Raw genomic sequence first — 27733 nt, forward strand, 5'->3', positions numbered from 1 at the left:
CGTCACCGCTTTAAAGTCACAGTTCCTGCCGAGTTGTCTCAGCGCTCGTGAAAATTCAGCTATCGATTCTCCTGGCTGTTGCTGGCGAGATCTTAAGAGATGCCTAGTGTACATGTAGTTTACCGGGCTCCGGTACTGCTGTTTCAGTAGGTTGATGGCGTCGTCGTACATAGTCATGTCCTGGATGAGTGTATATACTCTCGGGCTCGCTTGGGCTTTCAGGACTCTTAGTTTGGATCTCTGAGGGACGACGGCTTCCTCCAGGTACGATTCGAAGCAGTCCAGCCAGTGTTTGAAGTCGTTGGCTGAGTTTGGTGCCTGTGGGTTTAGATCCAGGTATGGTGGTTTCAAGGCTTGCAGCCAAGCCGGCTGGTGTGGCCCGTTGTCTGGAGGCTGCTGTTGCTGTACAGCTGGGTGAGCTCCTTGCTGTTGCTGTTCATTATCAGACATCTTTAAAATTTAGCCAATAAAATTGATATGCCTATCAATTAGTCCAATAAAAGGCGACGAGTTAAGAACGTAACTGAAGGTTTTTATTGGCTAAATAACAGAGCCCACCCTCGTGGGTGATCCAATCCAACAGGGAGGAATACTAGCCAGTCAGCTACCTTTATACCTGGGCAGGTAATGGGCGGAGTCGGAGGTGGTCAGCCCAGGTATAACAGTACGACAAGAGGCGACCTCGTGTAGTGATGTGACAGTGAGAACAATATACAGTGATAACTATAACAGTGGTTTACCACAGTGGTGGTCCTTCCTACCAATGCGCTAGTGGAAACATGTCTGCATCAAGTAGGATTCCAAACAAATGTTCCTATGCACTGTGCTTTTTGATCCGATTAAGAACTGTAGATTTTCCTGTAGTTTTTATTTCTGGTGGATTTGAATTCTGTGGAGGAACTAGAATTTGGCTATGCATTTAAAAACAATCACAAATATAGTCAATAGACTGTTGCAACTTCTTCAACTGTGCCTAAATTGAATATAGACTTAGATTTTTTTTAAAAACGTCTTCATGTTACTTCTTGTGATAGGTGACCTGCCGTTCTCTCCTCACCTTCAGATAACTTCCCGAATCCTGCCTCTTCAACAATGTCTTTGGCAACCTCAACTCCTCCTTATTCCTGATTGCATCCAACCCCACCTGTAAAGTGGCTTGGAGCATTTTGCTACATTAAAGTCACTATATAAATGCAAGTAGTTGTTGTTACCCTGCCTTTGAATGTTCGGGATGCAACTCTATGGTGCCAGCTTTGTTAGTTGAGTGCTGTAGCATCAAAATGTGGGCAATCATCAACCACTTGTGGGAGAATCCAAAACTAAGTGTCATAAATACAAGATAGTTACTAATAAATCCAATAGGGAAATAAGGAGAAATGTCTTTACTCAGAGAGTGGTTAGAATGTGGAACTTGCTACCACAGGAAGTGGTTGAGACAAATATCTTAGATGCTTTCAAAAGGAAACTAGACGAGTACATGAAAGAAAAGGGAATAGAAAGATATGCTGAAAGGCTGAGATGAGGTAGATGGAATGGGAGGAGTCACGTGTGAGTATAAACACCAGCACAGTCGAGTTGGGCCGAATGGCCTGTTTCTGTGCTGTACATTCTATGTAATCACTCTTTCCTTATACTCTTCATGTAGGCTTTTCATGCCGATGACTTGATCAACAGAAAATCTTCTACAACTTCTGGCAGATTTAAACACAAAAGTAGCAACCTGAAAGCAATTTTGTGCAAATACAGCCCTCTTCAACCTCAGGTAGGACAGTACAAAGTGAGTGTGAACTCCAAATTTGTAACAAAGAGCACCCCGAAAATGGAAAGGCTAAAAACTAAACAAAAATTAAGAAAACCCCATACCTCCATTTTTTAGTTCCATTTTCTGTTGATTGTGTGCATTCTGATTTGCATTCACTTTCATTTAATATCATGATTTAAAAATTTATATCGTGAACATGTGTGTGTGTGTGTGTGTGTGTGTGTGTGTGTGGAGTCTGCACTCACCTGAGGATTGCATCTCTGTCTGGGGAAGAGGATCAGTAATCTGAATTCTCCCGGGAATCGTGCATGTTTGGTAGGGCAAAGGACTCCGCTGAGAGTTGTCTGTATTGATGAGAAAGTATTTTCAACTCTCCCAAGGCTTGTATTCTGTATTTATATTTTATGACAGAGAAACTACAAAAGGAAAAAAAATAAAACCATCAAATGTGCAAACTGGTAGGAGTATTTTACCACCCCTACTAGTTAAGTATGCTGCATGTCATTTCCCGACAGCAAGTTGAGACACCAAATATGGCAAAGTAAATTGATGGTTTTCTACAATACTGAAATAAATTTATTTGAATAAAAGGCATCGCAGATTCTTGTGATATAAATAAGCTGCTTCACTTGGCATACGCCTGTCGTACCTAGATGTCCACCAGAGGTGTGATAACCTAATGACTTGATGACCAGAAAAAGTTCTATACCTTTTGACATAATTAAAATTCAAGAGCAAGGAACCACTTGAAGGCAATTTTGAGCTTATACGGCCTAAAAAGACATGCATTGATGTACTCAAGTGAGACAATAGAGTGAGTATAAATACCAAATGTTTAACATGGAGCACCTTCTGGTCACACCCTGGAAATGGAAAGGAGGCTAATTAAAAAAACAAAAATTCAAATGCACATAAGCTGAAGGGCATATCTGATTAGATAATTCCCTGGTATTAATACTTCTTTTTCATTTAAGTGCAGACTAATTTATGTTTTAAGGAATGCCCCACCCCCATTTGTTTGATTTCCATTCTCTATTGATTGTGTGCATTCTCTCTGATTTGTGCACAAAACCACAGCACAAATGAAATCATGAATATCTTTTTTTTTTACAAGTCTGTTATTGGCATTCAAGGTATTCTTTAAAACAGGACTGGATACCTCTTTATTTCACATTTTTCACTCCCTGACCCCGAAGATAGACTGATATAGGATGTAGTTCCACAGCTATCGGCTGTGATAGCGGAGACTAATTAGCTCATCACTTCCCTGGCGACTGTAAGACTAAGCAGCACACCAGGCAGTACCGAGTCATAAATGGGATTCTCTTTTTTTGAAGAACCAACCAACCTGATAATTCCTGGTGTTCAACCCATGGTCTTGCTTGCTGCAATAAATATATTGTTACTAAATAATTGCTTCAAGCACACAGGAAAATGCACCAGTTACACAGTGACATTATACCCTTATTCCATTGTCTGGACAATTAGGAGAAAGGTGGGCTCCATCATAAACCACTGCTAACAATGGTCTGGAATTAACCACTCGACCCTAAAAAACTTAGAAATGCTGACTGTCTAGAGCTTCTTCAAGTTCTCTGGTGGCCAGCCTGATGAGATTGTGGTGACAGTATCACGTGCCACAGTGCCCGATACGCCAGTCCAGTCAATCTAACCCTGGAAGGGATACTTTCTGGCAAATCTTACTCTCGGAACAATTTACCGGGTTATGGGGACCGAGTAAGGGAGTGGGACTAATTGGACAGCTCTTTCAAAGAGCCGGCACAGGCAGAATGGGCTGTATGGCTTCCTCCTGTGCTGTATGGGTTCCAAGTTATAGCTGAAATAGGAGTTGTTGGAGCTTAGTAACAATCTAAACTAGTGGTGAAATACTTTTTAAAAAAAACACTGCAATAAAAACACACCGGCCTTTTTCCATTGAAAACTTGACATGATTTACATCACTTCTGTGATTAGTTTTCTTTGATGCTGGAAAACCAATCACCATTTCATAATTTTTAAAAATGGAAACCAAGTGGCTCTATGTTCAATAGCAAAATACTGCAGATGCTGGAAATCCGAAATAACAACAGAAAATGCTGGAAAAACTCAGCAGGTCAGGCAACATCCGTGGAGAGAAATTTGAGTTGACGTTTCGGGTCGAAACCCTTTTTCAAAACTGGAAAGAAAATAAAATAGATCGAAGGCAGGGCTGCGATCGAACAAAAGAAGTAAAAGAGACATTAAAAGGTATTCGAAACCAGACGAGATGGTAATAGGCTGGTGGAGACAAAAGGCAGCTACTCTTTCAATTTTTACATAGTATGTGATTGTCTATTATCTATTTCCTGAGTTTCTTAATACATGCTTTAGGAAATAGGTTGCTCTCTGCCATTCTATTATTTATTTATTATTTATGACCATCTTCAAGAAAGGTGACAAGTCCGATTGCGGTAATTACAGAGGAGTTTCCCTGCTGTCTGCCACAGGGAAAGTCATCGCAAGGGCAGACGTCGACGACGAAGTCCAACACTGCCTTCAGTGTGCCAGTGCAGCCTTCAGTCGCCTGAGGAAGAGAGTGTTTGAAGACCAGGACCTCAAACCCGGCACTAAGTTCATGGTCTACAGAGCAGCAGTGATACCTGCCCTGCTGTATGCCTCAGAGACATGGACCATGTACAGCAGGCACCTCAAAGCACTGGAGCGGTACCACCAACGCTGCCTCCGCAAGATCCTGCAAATCTATTGGCAGGATAGGAGCACCGTCAGTGTTCTTGCTCAGGTCAACATCCCCAGCATCGAAGCTTTGACCACGTTCAATCAGCTCCGATGGACGGGTCACGTCGTCCGCATGCTCGATACGAGACTTCCAAAACAAGTGCTCTACTCGGAGCTCCGGCACGGCGAGAGAGAGCCCCAGGTGGGCAGAGGAAACGCTTCAAGGACACCCACAAAGCCTCCTTGAAAAAGTGTAACATCCCCATTGACACCTGGGAATCCCTGGCCCAAGACCGCACAAAATGGAGGAGAAGCATCCGGGAAGGCGCCGAACACCTAGAGTCTCTTCGTCGGGAGCAAGCGGAAGCCAAGCGCAGGCAGCGCAAGTAGCGCACATCAACCCAAGCACCCCACCCACCCGCCCCTTCAACCACCGTCTGCCCCACCTGTGACAGAGACTGTAGGTCCCGCATTGGACTATCAATCACCTGTGAACTAATTTTTAATGTGGAAGCAAGTCATCCTCGGTTCCAAGGGACTGCCTAAGAAGAAGATTTATTTGAATTCAAGAATTTACATTAATATATTTATCTGAAGTTGCCATTGTACCTTCTGATTACAGTGTCTATGGCAGAAGGGCATTGATACATCCAGTGTCTTGGCCGATGCCGGGAGCAATGTGGGTTTAGAGGTGGAGGCTATTTGGATTTTCTTGGTCTCTAACTAATTCTCTATTTTTAAAGCATAATTTCAGTTGGTTAAACTTTTCAGTGTTATTTTAAATCATCTGCAGAACACAATGTAGTTGTTTAAAAATGACTGAACATGTTTAGACCATCTAAACTACACAACACATATGATACAACTTACAATCATATATCAACTTTAACATCATAAAATGTCCCAAGTCATTCACAAAGGGAGGAGTAGGTGTAAACTGACACAAGGCAGAAACTAGGAGGCGGTGGCTAGAGAAATCTCTGATCCAATGGCTCAACTAATGAAATTTACCACTGATGTACATGTTAGGGTGGCTGGCATTTCCTGGGCCACAATGTTAACCTAATCACGATGTTGCAAACTTAAACACATACCCCATAGAGTCTATGGACAGACAATGAAATCTAGTTTTAGATTGTTTTATTGCATGTTAAATTATATGGAAAAGAATATTTCATCAGTTGCAGTAATGACAGATTAAAATCATCGAAGTACAACGCTGAGGTTGAGTGTGTATAATTATTCATTATCTTTTTGAATTAAACCATTTTGCAAATGTACACGTTGATAAATAGACTGTGTATACTCAGCTTCAGCTAGGGTGCACTATTAAGCCAGCAAAGAAATTGGAAAAGTTGATAATGCTCTTGTTTATTCTGATAGAAGTTTGGGGGAACTGTTAAAGAATGCCATCTGTTTTTGTTTAAAATTTGGCCGTTAACAAACGGATGCACTACTTTTCAGCGGGGTTACCGGATAGTGCTGTAATGCAAACTACAGCTTTGTGATTAGATAGTGACTCTTCAATATCCAGTCACTCAAGAGTCACTATCAAATTTCCTGACGACAGTGCAAGACAGATGCCAAGGAAGCCATCATCATAGCTAAAATGCCCACAACAATTATCCCAGAAATCTTATGCCACAGTAGAAATAAACGTTGATAATGAGTATATTTCATTGAGAATATTATTATTCACGAAGATGTAACTTTTCCAAGATTAAGAATCTTTACTCAGTTTCTTGATATTTTCATTGTCTTATGGTATCACCGACAGCAGAAGACGACATGTCTTGAGTTTAACCCATTGAGTGATTGCACTGTAATGACATCCCTATTGTACAGGGCATGGAGCTGAGGACTGAAAGAAAAACAATCCCTGTATTTCCATGTAGAGCTGTCTGGTCCTTATTCACTAACTTATATTTCCTCCTTTCAATGATTTACATGCAACAACGCCAAGTTTGGTCATAAAATTCCTCTGCTGCCATTGGGCAGTGCAGTCATCAGAGATCTTGAAATCAACCTGGAAATAAAATAAGTGTTAATCTTAGCAAATTATTTTGTACATCATTTAATACAAGTATTGAAATGCATGAATGACTGAGGCAGAGGATAATGGCCCAGAAATTTGGGTTGAGCTGTGGGCCCGCGTGGGATTCCGATCCTGGGCCTGCTCCAACTGCCGGCGCGCAGTTCTTGCGTATCCCAGGGGCGCAGTTAGTTCGATGCGTCCCCTGAGATCATGGAGAGCCAATCGGAGCAGGGAATGCTTCATTCATAAGTTTGACAGGAAGGGCTGTCAAAACTTATAAATACTACGGCCCTAAAACATCATTAAATCTTCAAATAAATGTTTTAATAATCACATTTTTAAAATAAACTATAAATTACATGAAATAACTATTTTAAACAATAATTTAAATTTTTGAAAAAAATAATTTTATTTTCTAAGGGCTAAAAATAAACTTACCTTGCTTTAAAGTATTAAAAAATAATAAACCTGTGGAAAAAATGTTTTAATTTTAATTAATTCACCACTTACCTTGTAAAAAGCAAATGTAAGAAATCACACAACACCAGGTTATAGTCCAACAGCTTTATTTGAAATCACAAGCTTTCGGAGCGCTGCTCCTTCTTCAGGTGAAGTGGAGAAATGCATAAAGACACAGCTTATATAGTCAGAGAATCATGTCAGATGTTTACAGGTAACCTTTCCAACTGCCATTTATCGCACCTTGGCAGAGAGATAATCACAGCAGTCAAAGGTGTGAATGGTGTCCAAACAGGTCAGTCAGGGAAACATTACATCAAAGAACAATGAGGTGGGGTCACAAGGGGTAAAATATTGCAGATGCTGGGGTCTGTATGAAAAACAAAAAAAGACAAAAAACATTTTTTTTTGGCTGGAAATCACAGCAGGTCCAGCCGCATCTGTTTAGAGAGAACAAGCCAATGTCGACTCGAGTCTGGATGACCCTGCATCAGGTGGGGTTACATGTAGCGTGACATGAACCCAAGATCTCGGTTAAGGCCGTCCTCATGGGTGCGGAACTTGGCTATCAGTTTCTGCTCGCCGATTTTGCGTTGTCGTGTGTCTCGAAGGCCACCTTGGAGAATGCTTATCCGAGGATCGGAGGCTGAATGTCCTTGACTGCTGAAGTGTTCCCCGACTGGGAGGGAACACTCCTGCCTGGTGATTGTTGTGCGGTGTCCGTTCATCCGTTGTCGCAGTATCTGCATGGTCTCGCCGATGTACCATGCTCCGGGGCATCCTTTCCTGCAACGTATGAGGTAGACAACGTTGGCCGAGTCACATGAGTATGTACCATGTACCTGGTGGGTGGTGTCCTCACGTGTGATGATGGTATCTGTGTTGATGATCTGGCATGTCTTGCAGAGGTTGCTGTGGCAGGGTTGTGTGGTGTCGTGGTCGCTGTTCTCCTGGAAGCTGGGTAATTTGCTGCGAACGATGGTCTGTTTGAGGTTAGGCGGCTGTTTGAAAGCGAGTAGTGGAGGCGTGGGGATGGCCTTAGCGAGGTGTTCGTCGTCATCGATGACATGTTGAAGGCTGCGAAGAACATGGCGTAGTTTCTCCGCTCCGGGGAAGTACTGGACGACGAAGGGTACTCTGTTGGTTGTGTCCCGTGTTTGTCTTCTGAGGAGGTCTATGCGATTTTTCGCTGTGGCCCGTCGGAACTGTCGATTGACGAGTCGAGCGTCATATCCCGTTCTTACAAGGGCGTCTTTCAGTGTCTGTAGGTGTCCATCGCGTTCCTCCTCGTCTGAGCAGATCCTGTGTATTCGCAGGGCTTGTCCATAGGGGATGGCTTCTTTAACGTGGTTAGGGTGGAAGCTGGAGAAGTGAAGCATCGTGAGGTTGTCCGTGGGCTTGCGGTAGAGTGAAGTGCTGAGGTGGCCGTCTTTGATGGAGATTCGTGTGTCCAGGAATGAGACTGATTCTGAGGAGTAGTCCATGGTGAGTTTGATGGTGGGATGGAACTTGTTGATGTTATCGTGTAGTCTTTTCAGTGATTCTTCGCCGTGGGTCCATAGGAAGAAAATGTCGTCGATGTATCTGGTGTATAGCGTTGGTTGGAGATCCTGTGCAGCGAAGAAGTCTTGCTCGAACTTGTGCATGAAGATGTTTGCGTATTGGGGTGCGAATTTGGTCCCCATGGCTGTTCCGTGTGTTTGGGTAAAGAACTGGTTGTCGAAGGTGAAGACATTGTGGTCAAGGATGAAGCGGATGAGTTGTAGGATGGCATCTGGAGATTGGCTGTTGTTGGTGTTGAGTACTGAGGCTGTCGCAGCGATGCCGTCATCGTGGGGGATACTGGTGTAGAGTGCCGAGACGTCCATCGTGGCGAGGAGTGTTCCTGGTTCAACTGGTCCGTGGGTGCTGAGCTTCTGTAAGAAGTCTGTAGTGTCGCGACAGAAGCTGGGGGTTCCCTGTACGATGGGTTTCAGGATGCCCTCGACATATCCAGAGAGGTTCTCACACAGGGTTCCGTTGCCTGATGCGATAGGACGTCCAGGTGTGTTGGCTTTGTGTATCTTTGGGAGGCAGTAGAAGTCTCCCACGCGGGGAGTACGTGGGATGAGAGCATGTAGGATGCTTTGAAGGTCTGGATCGAAGGTTTTGATCAGTCTGTTGAGTTGGCGGGTGTGTTCTTTGGTCGGATCTGCGGGTAACTGTCTGTAGTGTTCCTGGTTGTCCAGTTGTCGGTATACTTCTTTGCAATAGTCCGTTCTGTTCTGTATGACGATGGCACCTCCTTTGTCTGCTGGTTTGATGACGATGTTGCGGTTGGTCTTGAGAGCGTGGATGGCGTTGCGTTGTGCTCGGGTGACATTCTGGACTGTCTTGTGAGTGCGGCTGATGAATCTGGCATTGATGCATCTCCTGACAGCTTGAGCATACATGTCAAGCTTAGGGCAGCGACCCTCCAGAGGGGTCCAATTTGACTCTTTCTTCTTCGGTCGCTGCACTGCGGATCCCTCTGTCTGCTGTTCCGGATCATTGATTGTCTCATTGGGTTCGCTGCTGACATCTTGGGATTTGTGGAAGAATTCCCAGAGCCTCATTCTCCTGATGAATTCCTCGGTGTCTGCCGCGAGACCGATGGGGTCCATTTTGGTGGTGGGGCAGAAATTGAGACCTCGGCTGAGAACTTCAATTTCGTCTGGTTGAAGGGTGTGGTCGGACAGGTTGACGATGGATTTCCCTGTGGTTTCAACCGTGGTACCGGGGGAGGCTTGGTTGCTGCTGCTGGTGATGCCAAGTTTCTCAAGCTTCCTGTTCTTGGTGTGCATGTAGGTAGCGTAGTTCCGTTGCCTTGTTTGTTTGGCGGTGTCTCGTAGCTGGTCTGCTGCGTCCTGAGCACAGGCTGAGAACATGGACTCCATCTCGGTTTCGAGGTTGCGGCGTCTGCTGTAGAGCTGGTGTACGAGATGGTTGAGGAGTGTGCGAGAGGTACGACGGCAGAGTCTCTCAGCGTAGTCTGCGTTGTAGGTCGACTTGAGTGGGTTAGTGCACTATAACCTGGTGTTGTGTGATTTCTTACATTTGTCCACCCCAGTCCAACTCCGGCATCTCCACACCTTGTAAAAAGCAGGCCTTGCGACTGCTTTTTATATGTGTAACTTCTGGAGACTTACCCTCCCGGGAAAACCTGCAAAAAAAACGTAAGTTCGATGTGCACGCCTCTACTGCGCACGTGTTCGAACTCTGAACCCCGTGCGTACTCACCCGTGGAGACCCGAAGTTCTGGGCCATTGTGTATTTTAAGGGAAAATTGAAGAAATATTTAAAGCAGAAGAAGAAATGGGGCGAGAGAGAGAGAACGGGGCAGTGGGATTAGTTCTGGATCACTCCAACAGAGCCAACAAATAGGATGGGCCACATGGTCTCCTTCTGTGCTGTAAACTTCTATGTTAGCAATGTCAGATTTCATTTTGTCTCTGTATGGACTGTCGTTATTGTCACTGGTCAATTCTGCACCTGAAGTATACCAGTTAATTCTGCAGGTGATGTATCTGAACTGTAATCTTTCAAAGCTTTTTCCCCTTACAATGTTACGACAGTAGTCTAAAAATATTATAGAAGGAACTAATTAGTTATGGTGCAGGATTGGTGGCAAAGTTGTGTTGGAAAACTGTCCTGACATTGTCCTTTCACCGTTAAAACGTAGTCATAATTGTGCCCCAACAGATCATCTCCCCTAAGTGAAAGGAATATGGACAGTTTTGATTTAGGTCCCAGTGGAAAATAAATGAAAGCGCAGAACTGCCCTTAACTATGGATGTACACCATACCAGTTAAAGATGCACTGCTGAGGAAGTGTATAGGGTCACTGATCTGTACCAAATCTGATCAGTGAAAGCTTGATACAGCCACTAGGGGTAAAAATGAAAAAGAAAATCACCACCACCGTGAGCACAAAAATGCCCAATGAATTTATTCCTTGGTAGCACCTTCCCAATCACGAGAAGCCCTCAAACTGCGCACTTTGTTCTAGCCAATTACATGTGCCTTGGTATTTGCGCCACCAGTTTCAATTTTTGTTGCATTTATTTAGAAACACGTTTGGTCCCCATCTTTTGAATGATCAAACGCATTTCTCAAACTCTCATAAATCCCAAAAGCAAGCTTATTATTCACAGCTGCGAAGGGATATCATGTGCAAACAATTTGCTGCAAGTGTACGATAGCAAAATACTGCAGATGTTGGAAATCCGAAATAACAACAGAAAATGCTGGAAAAACTCAGCAAGTCAGGCAACATCCGTGGAGAGAAATTTGAGTTGACGTTTCGGGTTTGACCCTTCTTCAAAACTGGAGAGAAAAGGAACTGCAAGTGTATGTTCCTTCTCTCTTCAATAAATCCTTCAGTAGCTTCCTGTTATAAGTATTACCTGTAATTTTTCAAATACTTTCTTCTTTGGTTTCAGTTCTTCATCTGCTGTACCATTTTCAAATCCCTCTACAAACACACGCTCTCCTGGGGCAGAACCTTGCGGAGGGTTTAATGGTTCCACTTTACGCTTTTCTCCTTCTCTGTAATTAGAAGGAGCACAAACTTGACTTAACACATTCACTTAAAAGATCTTTAGGCAACTATGTTTGAAGCATCTATTTTTCTGCCCATTCGCTCGTATTTCTCACATATACCATCATCCTAGAACTAGCTTTAGACATTATTTTACCACCTTGTCAAGGTTACAGTTTGTTGGAAGAGTGCCATTTTCATTAATTCCTACTGTGCGACTTTGTCACACATCTGCTACATTTCTAATTAGATCACACTGATGTCAACGATTGTAATGAAACATTTCTTTTACAAAGTGAGAAGCTGCAAATTTCAAATAAACACCATAAAACTAAGGGTTTGATTAACGCACATTGTCTATTGTATAGGCACAGATGAAGACAATAAAGCTACAGATATAGTGCCTTGAGCATCCCCTCACCCTCTGCTGGAGATGCGGAATCTTGTTGGAGTACAGTCAACTGGCACTAGTGCAACTCTGGTACCTCATCTAAGTGAATATTCTTCAGCTGAGAGCCTGGATAGTGAGTATCAGCAGGCTGTTTCATCATGGAGATCATCACAGCCGAGATCCATCTTAACATCCGACACTGACGCATGCATTTCTCACTGGGGTTAATGGACAGCATTCAGCAGTGGAGCCCTGACTAATCTATTCTCTCTCCACTGCCAAGGGTATGGAGGCCAGTCTTAGTGCCACAATAAATAGTCATCGTTCAAGCAGCCAGTTTAAGTTTTAGGGGTAGATTGTCCTCTGATATTTGCCTGGGGAACGCTCAATTTCCAGGTGCGAATCAGAAGAATAAGGGTGGAAACCCATGATGTCGGGGCGCCACTGCCTTAACACTTCCCAGGGATTGCTTGGGTGTCCCGAGGGGTGAAGGGAGTGGAGTACTTGCACAGGCAGCAGGTGCAAGTATGCAAATCGTACTGTAATGAGGCAGGAGGGGCCCAATTGCAGCTTTCAACTTCTTTTTCCTCTTGGGACGCTCATTTGGCGGGGCATAGAGTCATAACGGCACAGGAGGAGGCCATTCGGCCCATTGAGTCCATGCCGGCTCTCTGCAGAGCAATCCAGTCAATCCCATTCCCCCGCTCTATCCCCGTAGCCCTGCAAGTTTATTTCCCTCAACTGCCTATCCAGTCTCCCCTTGAAAACATTGAGTGTGTCTGCTTCCACCACTTCCGTCAGCAGCGAATTCCAGGTCCTCACCACTCGCTGCGTAAAAAAGTTTTCCCTCACATCCCCCCTGTATCTCTTGCCCAAAACCTTAAATCGGTGTCCCCTAGTCCTTGTACCATCAACTAGTGGGAACAGCCTTTCCCCCGTCTAGCCTATCCAAACCCGTCATAATCTTGTACACCTCTATCAAATCACCCCTCAACCTCCTTTGCGCTAATGAAAACAAATCCAGCTTCTCCAACCTGTCCTTGTAGCTAAGATCCCCCATCCCCATTCTGGTAAATCTCCTCTGCACCCTCTGAAGTGCCTTCACATCCTTCCTAAAGTGTGGTGACCAGAACTGGACACAATACTCCAGTTGTGGCCTAACCAGTGTTTTATAAAGGTTCAGCATAACTTCTCTACTTTTGTACTCAATACTTCTATTTATGAAGCCCAAGATCCCATATGCTTTGCTAACCACTCTCTCATATGTGCTGCCATCTTGAGAGACCTATGCACATTAACTCCCAGGTCCCTCTGTCCCTGCACAATCTTTAAAACTCTTTACATCAGTCATTGAGTATATTCAAGACAGAGATCGATAGATTTTTGAATATTAAGGGAATCAAGGGATATGGGGATAGTGCAGGAAAGTGGAGATGAGGTGAAAGATCAGCCATGATCTTATTGAATGGCGGAGCAGGCTCGAAGGGCCGAATGGCCTACTCCCACTCCTATTTCTTATGTTCTTATTGTGGGGCTACTGGTAGAGTGTGATCTCTGCCTGTATTCTGCATTTAGCAGCTGAGTGAAGGAAGGCTACCAAATGCAAAACTGAAATATCGAGTACTTTTGGCATGGTGCTCATTGTCTAGAACCTCCTTTTAATCCCTCTGGTGGCTCAGTGGATAAATGCACTGAGGGACACACACTAAAAAGCTTCTGGGTTTGAATCCTGATCTGGGCTTGGTTAGCTGATTTCCATCTGTAGCAATAGTGGATGCCACTACAATTAGCTGCGGTTCCTGCTCCTCTGGCTACCCAGCAAATTCTGCTGAAAGTGTAAATGCAAACACCAGGTCATGGAAGGGCCGGGCTGGGATCAGATGCTGCCAACTTACTGTCCAGGATCATAAATGAAGAATGGTCATTTGGTGAGCTACAGCGGAGCTGCTGTCACCTATACATTAGTACCCCCAGCACGAGTGTTAGTACTGTTCCTTTCACTTCAGAGGGAAAAGTGAGACACTGCAACAAGAACGAACAGTCTGAACTGAGTTCCAACTCGAAGCCCTGAAGATGGCAGAGCTAGATAGTCAGGCAGTTTATTTCCAAGAAGAGATTTTGTTTCAACAACTCCAGGATATACAACATAGGAATGTACAGAACCGGAAAAGGCCATTGGAGTCGATCTGGCTGGTCCTTGTGTAAACATACCTCAGGTTAGTTTTTTCTTTGCACGTCCATCTGTTGGGGTGTTTTTCTACATTTTACAGGTTAGTACAGCTGAAGATATTTCTATCAATAAATGCACTGCTAAGATACTGCCCAAAGAAATAAACTCAAATGCAGGCTATAGGAAACATGACCGTGCATTCTCAGAAACTGATGTAATATATAGACCTGTAAATTCAATCAAAGCTGCAACACTATGAAATGTGCATCAGCTTCAAAGTACAACGTACTCCAAAATCAATTTCCAGTTGAAAATCCGTGGCTAAAATTCACTTTAAAACGCACATTACTCAAGACAGTAACGGAACTTGCAAAAATGACAAAGGTTGCAGAATGTTTTGTTAAATTTAAAGACCTTTTAAGCGCTAACTTGGCCAGAAGGTTCCAGAAGTAAATGGAAAAATAAGAAATGTGAATACAAATAAATTAGCCAGATGAGAATTGGATTTGTACCCCCAGCACATCTCAGAGGAAAAAGTGAGACCCAGTATCGAGAGAAGCACTAAGCAAATGCCTATTTCAGGATCTTTATACTCAGTGAGGTCACTCACAATCAGTAAGGAGATGAAAGCCCCATTTCCTAACTTCAAATCATCAATAGATATGCCAAATAGTAATCTGAAAGTAGAAAATATATTTTAAGCCCTTTTGTGTTTTATTTCTATCAAGGTGGACTTGGCAAATACCCGGCAGGTAAACAAACCCTACAGTGATGCTATACCTGAATGCCCATTCTAGTACTCTTCTTTGCCAAGGGATGAGTTTGGTACAACAGACTGATCTTCAAGCAGGCTCCCTCTGATAGAGATAATGGAAGGAATGATATCCTTAAGCATGGGAGCTGGAAATCTCGGTAACTCAACAAGCTAGAGGCCAATTTAGAAAGCTACAAGGGGGAGGAATTTTATCAAAAATTTATACTACAGTGGTTAAGCCATGGTTTAACAGATTCTAGGGCCGCAATTTTATCATCGGTGTCGGGACAGCTGGTTTCCAGGTTCCAGTCACGATCCTGGCTGCAGCCGCTCTGTCAAAGGGATTTTCCCTTGATTGGCCTGGTTAAGCCCGCCCTAGTAACAGGAAGCGGGTCTGATGACGTCATTTGATGATGCGTCATCAGCTGGTTTCCTTAAAGGGACCACGGCCACATTGAGTTTGACAGTTGTTCTGTCAATGTTTGATTGCACTGAGGTGCTGCAAACACTGACAAGCACTGCACAAAGGTAGACGTTTGCACCCAGGCTCTCAAACGACTCCGTCTGAGTCACAGCATGCAGGGAGGTTCTCTTCCCTTCCAAGGGCGGAAGAGACCTCCCCAGGACACCAACGCAGCCTGGTTGCACATTGCACAGGAGGGCAAAAGCAGGGATGTCATCAGGAGTCCCTGGCTGCAGTGGCGCCAACCCTTCAATGATCTCAGTGGATCACAAAATGTTACTGCAAAGCCACACTCAAACTCAACCTGCTGTGCCACTCAATCATAATCATAATCAACTTTATTGTCATTGTTAGTGCACAAGTGCAGTACAACGAAATGTAGGCTTGCGGCTCCCGAGAGTGTACATTTAGATTGAGACATTTAAACATTCAACATTCATTTGGCTTGTAATACATTAACTTAATGTTAGGGGGATAGAATATAAAAATAGGGAGGTATTGCTTCAGTTGTACAAGGTATTGGTGAGACCGCACCTGGAATACTGCATACAGTTTTGGTGTTCATACTTAAGAAAAGACATACTTGCTCTCGAGTCAGTACAGAGAAGGTTCACTCGGTTAATCCCGGGGATGAGGGGATGGACATATGAGGAGAGGTTGAGTAGATTGGGACTCTACTCATTGGAGTTCAGAAGAATGAGAGGCGATCTTATTGAAACATATAAGATTGAGAAGGGGTTGGATCGGGTGGATGCGGGGAGGATGTTCCCGATGATGGGTGAAACTAGAACTAGGGGGCATAGTCTTAGAATAAGGGGCTGCTCTTTCAAAACTGAGATGAGGAGGAACTACTTCACTCAGAGGGTGGTAGGTCCATGGAATATGCTGCCCCAAAAAGCTGTAGAAGCTACGTCATTACTTAAATTTAAAACAGAAATAGACAGTTTCCTAGAAGTAAAGGGGATTAAAGGTTACGGGGAGCTGGCAGGAATTTGGACATGAGACTAGGTTCGGATCGGTCATGGCCCTGTGGGTAGCGGAGCGGGCCCAGGGGCCGTGTAGCCTGATCCTGCTCCTATTTCGTGTGTCTAATTCTGTTAGATTCAGGAGATGGTTCTGTGATAGTAGATTGGCGGTTAGGATCAGATCAGCCATGATCTTATTGAATGGCGGAGCAGGCTCGAGGGGCCGATTGGCCTACTCCTGCTCCTATTTCTTATGTTATGTTCTTAAACATAATGGCCCAGTAATTCCTGTCACAACGCGTGAGTACGGACAGGGTACTCACGTGTGTGCCAGGAGGAATTGCCGGTTTTCAGCATGCACAGCGCATGCGCTGAAAACCGGCATTTCCTGTCCTCTGACCCAAGGGGTTAAGAGGCTGAACGCATGCGCAGTATTGGGCAGCGCGTGCGACTTGGATTTCCTGTATTTTTACAGATTTGCGCATGTGTAAAGGGCTCCGGTTTTTACGCATTGAAAAACCACACGTAAGTACTTAGTTTTACAGGTAAGTGGTCTTTTAGTACAATTTAGAATTTTTTTTTCCCCACAGGTTTATTATTTTTAAAGAATCTACAGTAAGGTAAGTTTAGTTTTAGACCCTATTTTTAAAAATGTATTTTTTTCAAAAATTTGATTAATTGTTTAAAAGTTTTTTTAAAGTTATTCATAGTTAATTTAATTATTGGGATGCTTTTTAAAATTTTATTTAAAGTTTAAGTAGTGTTTTGGGGTGCCGTACTTTTCATGAGTTTGACAGTCTTTACTCTCAAACTTATGAATGAAGTTTCCCCTCCCCTGATTGGCTGAACAGTGCTCACCTGATCCCAGCCGGCACATTGCACTAACTACGCCGCTGGGTCAGGTTAGCACAGCGCGCCGACATCAGAACCTGGCCACTGAAAGGAAATCCACTGCGGGCCAGGTTTCAGATGTCGGCGCGCCGGGTAAGTGCACATCGGGGGCTTGCACGCGCGGCAAGCCCCCGACAGGAATTACTGGGCCAATAAAGTGCATTGGCAGATGTGCAGGCTTTAGGGTTTATTTGTGGAGTTCAGTAGGATGACAGCCCTGGGAAAGAAGCTGTTCCTAAATCTGGTCGTTCGGGTGCGAATGCATCTGTAGCGTCTCCCAGATGGCAGGGGGGCGAACAGACTGTGGCTGGGGTGGGTAGGGTCTTTGATGATGGACCGTGACCTCCGTAGACAGCGTTTCTGGTATATGTGCTCTATGGTCGGTAGCCGGGTGCCGGTAATGCGTTGGGCAGTTTTGACTACCCGCTGCAGGGCTTTCCGGTCATAGGAGCTACAGCTGCCATACCATACTGTGATACAGTTCGTCAGGATGCTCTCTATTGTGCAGCGGTAAAAGTTAGAGAGGATCAGGGGTGACAGGTTACATCCCTTCAGCCTCCTTAGGAAATATAGGCGCTGCTGGGCCTTCTTCACCAGAGAGGAGGTATTGAGGGACCAGGAGAGGTCTTCCGTGATGTGGAATCCGAGGAACTTAAAGCTGTCCACCCTTTCCACCACAGCCCCATGGATGTGGATGGGGGTGTGACTTCCGCCTTTAGACTTCCTGAAGTCCACAATGATTTCCTTGGTTTTCTTGATGTTAAGGGCCAGGTTGTTATCGGCGCACCACTTCACGGGATGCTGGACCTCCTCCCTGTAGGCTGACTCATCGTTGTTGGTGATCTGGCCTACCACCGTGGTATCATCTGCAAACTTGATGATGGTGTTGGAACCATGAACAGCCACACATCCCCATCACTCTGCCTTCCATACTCTTCTCCTGCACATCCTTACTCACACCAACTTACCTTGCACCTCCACCCACCCTCTCTATCTACTTTATCACTTCCCCCATCTCATTAGCCACCCCTCACTCACCCTCATCCTACTGCAAGCATACCAACTAATTGTCACGGGTTTTGATCTTTTGTATTACGCTTCAAGGACACCCTCAAAGCCTCCTTGAAAAAGTGTAACATCCCCACTGACACCTGGGAATCCCTGGCCCAAAACCACACAAAGTGGAGGAGAAGCACCCGGGAAGGCGCCGAGTCTCTTTGCCGGGAGCAAGCAGAAGCCAAGTGCAAACAGTGGAAGGAGCGCACGTCAACCCAAGCACCCCACCCACCTGCCCCTTTAACCACCGTCTGCCCCACCTGTGACAGAGACTGTAGGTCCCACATTGGACTCATCAGTCACCTGAGAACTCATTTTTAGTGTGGAAGCAAGTCATCCTCGGTTCCGAGGGACTGCCTCAGAAGAAGGATCCTTTATATCACTTCTGCAGCTGTCGGCTTCTCAGAAACATCAGAGCAGACTCAAATCACGGCAGGTTGAGCTGGCGTGTTCCCCGAGCAGCGGGTAACCCGTGAGGGAGCACGTAAAATTGGAAGGAAGCCTCAAAATACCATTAAATTGGCTCTTAACAAGCCATTTAATTAGCTCAAATAACAACAGAAAAAGCTGGAAAAACTCAGCAGGCCAGGCAATCATCCAGAGTTAACGTTTCAGGTCGAAACCCTTCTTCAGTTCTGAAGAAGGGTTTCGCCCTGAAACGTTAACTTTGTTTCTCTCTCCACGGATGTTGCCTGGCCTAAGGAGTTTTTCCAGCTTTTTCTGTTGTTATTTCAGATTTCCAGCATCCGCAGTATTTTGCTACCATTTAATTAGCTCAGTTGTATCCCCCGCTGCTTGGTGTCCAGTCAGTTCTGCGCTGACAAGACCCGACACCTGGGAGACTTGCGTGGAGGCGGGTTGACAGCAGGCCCGCCTCCAAACCCGCCCTCTGAGCGCTGGCAAAATTCCGGCCTTGGACTCTTAATTACTAGATATTCCTACTCACGTGGATGCACAAAGCAACATGGCTTGAGATTCGATTCCTCGCATCTTCTGTGGCTTCAGATTACATAACATTACGACATCACGATTCTGGAGCTCCTCAACAGAAATGTACTGCACTAACCCACTGACGACGGTTCGTGGCTGTGCTTCTCCGAGGTCCACCTTCTCCACATACAGGCTGTCTGCATCAGGGTGCTGTGGTAAACAAAAAGAAAAAAATTCATAACAATTATACACACTTTTTTCCCCACTGTATATTCAAGGTAAATCAGGAAATAGTGATTACAAGCTTAGGTTTCAAAAGCTTGAAGACTGTTGGAGGAAGAAAAGGCAGCATCAGGTAGGATGCTCCTAGGTAAGACTCTGTTAAAGTAAGAATGTGTGTGAAGAGTCTTAATTTTAACCCACTTGGGATTTAGAGAGGAAAAAGTGTTCATAGGATGGTGGATTTCAAATGTACAAGGAACAAGAGAGGAATATTCAGAAAAGCATTGATCATAAGAAATAAGAGCAGGAGTAAGCAATACGGCCCCTCGAGCCTGCTCCGCCATTCAATAAGATCATGGCTGGTCATCGACCTCAACTCCACGTTCCCACCCGATCTCCATATCCTTTGATTCCCCTAGAGTCCAAAAACCTATCGATCTCAGCCTTGAATATACTCAAAGACTCAGCATTCACAGCCCTCTGGGGCAGAGAATTCCAAAGATTCACAACCCTCTGAGTGAAGAAATTCCTCCTCATCTTAGTCTTAAATGGCCGACCCCTTATGCTGAGACTATGCCCCCTAGTTCTAAACACTCCAGCCAGGGGAAGCAACCTCTCAGCATCTACCCTGTCAATCCCGTTCAAAATCTTGTATGTTTCAATGAGATCACCTCTCATTCTTCATATTAATATTGATAACACAGAGAGAAAAAGACTGCAATGAGAGGTTGGAAACTAGATGTGAGAGATGGATTGCTTATCAGAATACAAACTTTTTCTTGTATCTGTCCATGTGCATGAGAGATGGTAGAAACGTCTCCCCAGATCGTGAGCAGTGGGCCAAGTCTTGGATTGATATTGGCTTTATATAGAATTAAAAGTTGTTGAAAGGAGAAAATATTTGGCTTAAAAGAGAAAACCAAGCTTCTTGGAGGCATCTTTAGGGAAGAATCGAGGGACTTTCATTTGAGGACAGAAGTGATAGTGATTCCCATAATGTTGATAGGTAAAACAGTAAAGGTGGAGCTAAAGACAAGAAATTGTAGCTGTTGTTTAGACTTGTGAGAGAGACAAAGAAGCTGCCTTTGAGAAATTGAAAGACATGGGATTTTTATTGCCCTGTTGTAGGTAGTTGAACCCGCACTTCCTGTCTTATAATTCCAGAATCTGACTTGAACCCCTTCCGGGTGGAGTACAATGGTCAAGGCTCACAAACTCGGTACAACTCAGTATGCTTTTACCTATTCCCTTATAACTCCAAGCAATACTAACATACACCGTTCCCTTTAACTATTTAATTTCAAACACCATTCACCAAGTGGAGGAGTCTATGTTTGCATCTGTATGGGTGATCAAACCGTCCGCAGTTTTCCTTGCAAGTTGCCCTGTTCCCTTTCTAAACACCCCCTTTTATACTTTTTCTTAGGCAGTCCCTCGGAACCAAGGATGACTTGCTTCCACATTAAAAATGAGTTCGCAGGTGACTGATGAGTCCAATGCGGGACCTACAGTCTCTGTCACAGGTGGGGCAGACGGTGGTTGAAGGGGCGGGTGGGTGGGGTGCTTGGGTTGACGTGCGCTCCTTGCGCTGCCTGCGCTTGGCTTCCGCTTGCTCCCTGCGAAGAGACTCGAGGTGTTCGGCGCCTTCCCGGATGCTTCTCCTCCACTTTGTGCGGTCTTGGGCCAGGGATTCCAGGTGTCGGTGGGGATGTTACACTTTTTCAAGGAGGCTTGGAGGGTGTCCTTGAAGCGTAATACAAAGGATCAAAATCCGTGACAATAGATTGACGCAAATCCTTCCCCTTTTGATTGTACCATCTTAATCTCGTTTTTCTGCCATTCTGTTCGATTTCAAACCATACAATACAAAAAGAAATGTCTTCATCCTGTTTGATATTCGACCATTATCACACAAAGAAATGTCTTGATTAGACACTTCCTTGCTTATCATCAGTTTGAAAGGTTAGTGAATGGATTTCAATCCAACGACAATCCTGGCATTAACATTTCTAAAAGATGTTCCAGACTCAGTGGAACCAATTGTAAGTCTAGTTAACAGCTGGACCAAGGAGTTTCGCTGGTCAGGATAGACAGTTAAATTTACACAAACACATGCCATTGTGTGATTAAATTGTTCCAGCCGCTTCCTTGGCTAGCATATTCATGACGTAAGAAAGGTCGTGTCAGTGGTTCTTATGCTGTTTAATCCAGAGCGTGTATTACAAATTCCTTTTAAAAGTTTTGTCTTTCTTCATGTTATGCTGGGCTACGAAGTTTGGTCAGTTTCTGACTGTAAACTGCCTTTACAGTCCAGCCGTTTGACCCTTTAATGTTGGTATCATTTAAAGTTGAATGCGTTCTTGCTGCAGGAACTGGCTACACCATTGAAGGGCATGGAGATCAAGATATAATGTTACAGCCACTGTACTGAGAGGATTGAAAATTATGATTCCTAAGGTATGCAGGAAAAAAGATGATGGATGTAGAATAGCATCATCAGCAAAAGAACGGAGGCTGGATGAGTGAAGGTCATTTGCATGAAGAAGGAACTGATTGGGAGAGGGGTTAGCGCTCTGGGAAACTCGTGAGTTAACAGAAAATAAGCCTGATGACTAATCTCGGACTACTGCGTAGATAGAGCAATTTGAGGGGAAGCTAAATAGCCATGAACATAGTTTTGGTAGGAGGCCATACGATGGCAACATGTTTAGAATTGCACAGTGCCAGACTGTGTCAAGTACTTTAAGAGCATAAGAACATAAGAAATAGGAGCAGGAGTAGGCCATACAGCCCCTCGGGCCTGCTCCGCCATTCAATAGGATCATGGCTGATCTGAATCTAGACTCACGTCCACTTCCCTGCCCTCTCCCCGTAACCCCTAATTCCCTTATCTGCTAGGAAAATGTCTATCTCCATTTTAAATTTATTTAATGTTGCAGCTTCCACAGCTCTCTGGGGTAGCAAATTCCATAATTTACTACCCTCTGAGTGAAGAAGTTTCTCCTCATCTCAGTTTTGAAAGGGCAGCCCCTTATTCTAAGATTATGCCCCCTAGTTCTAGTCTCACCCATCAGTGGAAACATCCTCACCGCATCCACCCGATCAAGCCCCCTCACAATCTTATATGTTTCGATAAGATCGCCTCTCATTCTTCTGAACTCCAATGAGTAGAGTCCCAACCTACTCAACCTTTCCTCATACATCAACCCCCTCATCTCTGGAATCAACCAAGTGAACCTTCTCTGAACCGCCTCGAGAGCAAGTATATCTTTTCTTAAATATGGAAACCAAAACTGCACGCAGTATTCCAGGTGTGGCCTCACCAATACCCTGTATAACTGCAGCAAGACTTCCCTGTTTTTATACTCCATCCCCCTTGCAATAAAAGCCAAGATTCCATTGGCCTTCCTGATCACCTGCTGCACCTGCATACTAACTTTTTGTGTTTCATGCACCAGGACCCCCCAGATCCCTTTGTACTGTAGCACTTTGCAGTTTCTCTCCATTTAGATAATAACTTGCTCTTTGATTTTTTCTGCCAAAGTGCATAACCTCACACTTTCCAACATTATATTGCATCGGCCAAATCTCTGCCCACTCACTTAGCCTGTCTATGTCCTTTTGCAGGTTTTTTATGTCCTCCTCACTCACTGCTTTCCCTCCCATCTTTGTATCGTCGGCAAACTTGGATATGTTGCACTCGGTCCCTTCCTCCAAATCGTTAATATAGATTGTAAAGAGTTGGGGTCCCAGCACTGACCCCTGCGGAACACCACTAGTTACTGATTGCCAGCCCGAGAATGAACCATTTATCCCAACTCTTTGTTTTCTGTTAGATAGCCAATCTTCCACCCATGCCAGTATATTACCCCCAATCCCGTGATTTTTTAATCTTGATCAGTAATCTTTTGTGTGGAACCTTGTCAAATGCCTTTTGGAAGTCCAAATACACTACATCCACTGGTTCCCCTTTATCCACCCTGTATGTTACATCCTCAAAGAATTCGAGCAAATTTGTCAAACATGACTTCCCCTTCGTAAAACCATGCTGACTCTGTCCTATTAAATTATGTTTATCCAAATGCTCTGTTACTGTTTCCTTAATAATGGACTCCAACATTTTGCCAACCACAGATGTTAGGCTAACTGGTCTATAGTTTCCAGCTTTTTGTCTACTTCCCTTCTTAAATAAGGGTGTTACATTAGCAGTTTTCCAATCTGCCGGGACCTTTCCTAAGTCCAGGGAGTTCTGGAAAATGATCACCAATGCATCCACAATCCCTACCGCCATTTCTCTCAAGACCCTAGGATGTAGGCCATCAGGTCCGGGGGATTTATCCGCCTTAAGTCCCATTATTTTACTGAGTACCATCTCCTTAGTGATTTTAATCGTGTTTAGCTCCCCTCCCCTCCACTGCCCCCTGTTTGTCCAGTGTTGGGATATTTTTAGTGTCCTCTACTGTAAAGACTGATACAAAATATTTGTTTAGCATCTTTGCCATCTCCATGTTCCCCACCACTAGTTTCCCAGTCCCATCCTCTAAGGGACCAACGTTCACTTTAGCCACCCTTTTTCTTTTTATATAGCTGTAGAAACTCTTGCTAGTTTACTTTCATAATCTATCTTCCCTTTCTTAATTAGTCTTTTAGTTATTCTTTGCTGGCTTTTAAATGCTTCCCAATCTTCTATCCTCCCACTAGATTTGGCTAATTTATATGCCCTTGTTTTCAGTCGAATACTATCCTTTATTACTTTACTAAGCCACGGATGGCTGTCTTTTCTTTTACTCCCCTTTTTCCTCAGTGGATTTTTATCTTGAAAGATGTGAAGTATCTCCTTGAATGTAGACCACTGCTCTTGTACCATCTTACACTTTAATCTGTTTTCCCAGTCCACTTTAGTCAATTCTACTCTCATACCTTCATAGTCTCCTTTATTTAAGCTTAGTACGCTGGTTTGAGATCCAACTCTCTCACCCTCAAACTGAATTTGGAATTCAACCATATTATGGTCACTCATTCCAAGGGGATCCTTTACTAGGACATTTTTTATTAATCCTGTCTCATTGCACAGGACCAGATCTAAGATTGCCTGCCCCCTGGTTGGTTCAGTTACATACTGCTCAAGGAACCCGTCCCTAATACACTCTATGAACTCTTCCTCAATGCTGCCATGCCCAATTTGATTAGTCCAGTCAATATGAAAGTTAAAATCCCCCATGATTATAGCTGTTCCCTTATTACAAGCCCCAACTATTTCCTGATTTATACTCCGACCAACAGAGTTGCAACTGTTAGGAGGCCTATAGACTACGCCCACTAGTGGCTTTTTCCCCTTATTATTCCTTATCTCCACCCAAACTGTTTCACTATCCTGATCCTTTGACCCAATATCATTTCTGACTATTGCAGTGATTCCATCCTTGATTAACATAGCAACCCCACCTCCCTTTCCTTCCTGTCTGTCCTTCCTAATTGTCAAATACCCTTGTATGTTTAGTTCCCATTCATGATTATCTTGCAGCCATGTTTCCGTAATGGCCACCAGATCATACCCATGTGTAGTTATTTGCACCGTCAACTCGTCAATTTTGTTACGAATGCTGCGTGCATTCAGATAAAGAACTTTCAAATATGTTTTCTGATGATTTATTCCTGCTTTTACCCCTTTTACTACTTTACCTTTATCATTATACATTCTGTCCCTTCCTGACACGCTCTGGTTTTTAATTCCCCCACTGCTACCTTGCTCTATTGCCTTCTCCGCTGTAATTTTTATTTTTCGCTCTCTTAAAACCTCCCCCCCACTAATTAGTTTAAAGCCCTCTCTATACAGCCCTAGTTATTCGATTCGCCAGGATTCTAGTCCCAGCACTGGCCAAGTGAAGTCCGTCCCAACGGAACAGCTCTCTCCTGTCCCAGTACTGATGCCAGTGTCCCAGGAAGCAAAACCCATTTCTCCCACACCAGTCTTTGAGCCACGCATTTAACTCTCTAGTTTTATTTACCCTAGCCAAATTTGCACGTAGCTCAGGTCGTAATCCAGAGATTATTACCCTTGCGGTTCTGCTTTTTAATTTGGCCCCTAGCTGCTCAAACTCCCTCAGCAGAACCTCCTTCCTTGTCCTATCTATGTCGTTGGTACCAACATGGACCACGACAACTGGATCCTCCCCCTCCCACTCCAAGTTTCTCTCCAGTCCAGAGGAGATGTCCTTAACCCTGGCACCGGGCAGGCAACACAGCCTTCGGGACTCTCGCTCTCGGCTGCAAAGAACTCTATCTATCCCCCTAACGATACTATCCCCTACCACTACAACATTTCTTTTAACTCCCCCCACTTGAATGGCCCCCCGCTCCACGGTGCTGTGGCCAGGTTGCTCATCCTCCCCGCAGTCCCTGTTCCCATCCTCACAGGGAGTAAGAGCCTCAAACCTGTTGGACAAGAGCAAGGGCTGCGGCTCCTCCAACACTACCTCCTGGATCCCCGTACCTGCCTCACTTCTAGTCACACCATCCTGACCCTGGCCACGGACTACATCTGAATTAATTAATCTAATTGGTGTGACTACCTCCTGATACACAGAGTCCAGGTAACTCTCCCCCTCCCTGATGTGTCTCAGTGTTTGAAGCTCGGACTCCAGCTCTTCAACACGGAGCCGGAATTCCTCGAGCAGCCAACACTTACTGCAAATGTGATCACCGTGAGCATCAATGGTGTCCACCAGCTCCCACATATTGCAGCAGCAACACATCACCTGCTCTGCCATTCTATGTAATTAATTAAATTTATTATTTTTAAATACCCTCTGCCCCGATTCTAGATGATGAATATCGCACCTTAGAAACTATAAACCACAGAGTTTAAGCTTAAGAGAGAAATACTTACCAACCAATCACTTACCCGCTTTCTGATGACGTCACACTTGGATTATTTTTTACCTCTCTCCTTCCCTCGGACTTTGGAGACTGGAGACTGGTACGCCTTACCTGGGTCTCTGAAGCCTTTTTAAGCTTCCCGCTCGCGCCGTCCGCCGACACCCGCGGTCTGAGGCCTTACCTGGATCTCTGAAGCCTTTTTAAGCTTCCCGCTCGCGCCTCCCGCCGACACCCGCGGTGTGAGGCCTTACCTGGGTCTCTGAAGCCTTTTTAAGCTTCCCATCGCGCCTCCCACCGACACCCGCGGTCTGAGGTGACTGATGACTCAAAGAGCAGATTTAAAGAGCAGAATTTCAAAGGTGCACTAGAGGCAAAAAGATCGATGGGACAGCCATGCTGAGAACTATACTGGCAGTCAGAGTTTCGGTCAAAACTTTTGTTGTGATAGACAACTTTAAAATTAACAGTAGTTGCCATAACTTTAGAAAATACCAATATAAGAGCAATAGGGAATTAGAAGGGCTCTTAAGGATATGATCATTATAAGAAAATCTTCAAGAAGGAAAGGTCCACTGGGAGTAAAGGAGAGTAAATAGACAGCATAGATCAAGAGTAAATTCAAAGGTACATACTGTATGTTGAATATAATGAGAAGGAATACTATCACAGTAACCGGTCTTTTGAAGACCAGAGTGTAAAATCAGCCACATCTGGGGTGGAGGGAATAAAACTTGATACTGGTCATAATAGTAGAATAGAATGGTGCAATGGAGATTCTTCACATAGGTCAATTAAATTTGAGTTGGAAGGGAAAAATGAGCTAAACAAATGGCTCTTTTCTTTAGAACAGATGCAACTGTACCATTTGAACACACAAGGACAGGAATTGAGTAGTAGCAGAATTCGAGACACAGCTTTGACAATGACAGCTGGAGGGACAAGACAACAACTGGCACTAATTTTCAACAAATTTGCATTTTGGAGCTCTAATATTATATTTACGCAAGTCATGAGCAGACACAAAGCTGGCTTACAATGTCAGTTTTTACAAGAAACAGAAAGACAAGCAAGATTGAACCAAGATCTAGTACTAGATCTGAAGAAGAGTGAAGAGTGATACCTTTCAATGAGGCAAGAATATTAGTTACTTCACCAGCATAGATACAAGTATCAGAAGATTGAAAGCTGCAAATGGACCCAGGAAATGTAGCAAAGAGTTCTCAAAGACTCTTCCAGTTGGCTGACTTTTTGTGCCAAATAAGATAGGATGGTTTGCAGAGTGCAATTTGTCTCAGCGCGTTTTGACAGAAATCAGAGGAGCTCAGTAGTGAAGAGACAGATAAAGTGTAAGAGTTAGGATTAGAGAGGAGGAAAAGATTTCGGAAATTAGCTGAATTACTAGGATGATCAGGGAAGGTGAGGTGACGGGTTGTTCAAAATCGTTCAGGACCTGGCCTGTTGGCCTGATCAATCGAAGAGGACA

General features: G+C 44.3%; 1 protein-coding gene across 1 annotated transcript in view; it reads right to left on the reverse strand.

The window, feature by feature from the left end:
- Positions 1–5602: 5602 nt before the first annotated feature.
- The window catches only part of yars1 (tyrosyl-tRNA synthetase 1), a 51663-nt gene continuing 29532 nt past the window's right edge, over positions 5603–27733 (reverse strand). Inside the window, exons 12-14 of the mRNA XM_085962660.1 lie at positions 19166–19359; positions 11396–11537; positions 5603–6503 (exon numbers count right to left, since the gene is read on the reverse strand). Coding sequence (XP_085818786.1) covers positions 6393–6503; positions 11396–11537; positions 19166–19359 — 447 coding nt within the window. The 3' untranslated portion in view covers positions 5603–6392. The remainder of the gene's footprint in view (positions 6504–11395; positions 11538–19165; positions 19360–27733) is intronic.

The sequence above is a fragment of the Somniosus microcephalus genome, chromosome 20 (assembly GCF_052327205.1).
Source record: "Somniosus microcephalus isolate GS21.2 chromosome 20, FLI_Smic_1.0, whole genome shotgun sequence".
Taxonomy (NCBI): domain Eukaryota; kingdom Metazoa; phylum Chordata; class Chondrichthyes; order Squaliformes; family Somniosidae; genus Somniosus; species Somniosus microcephalus.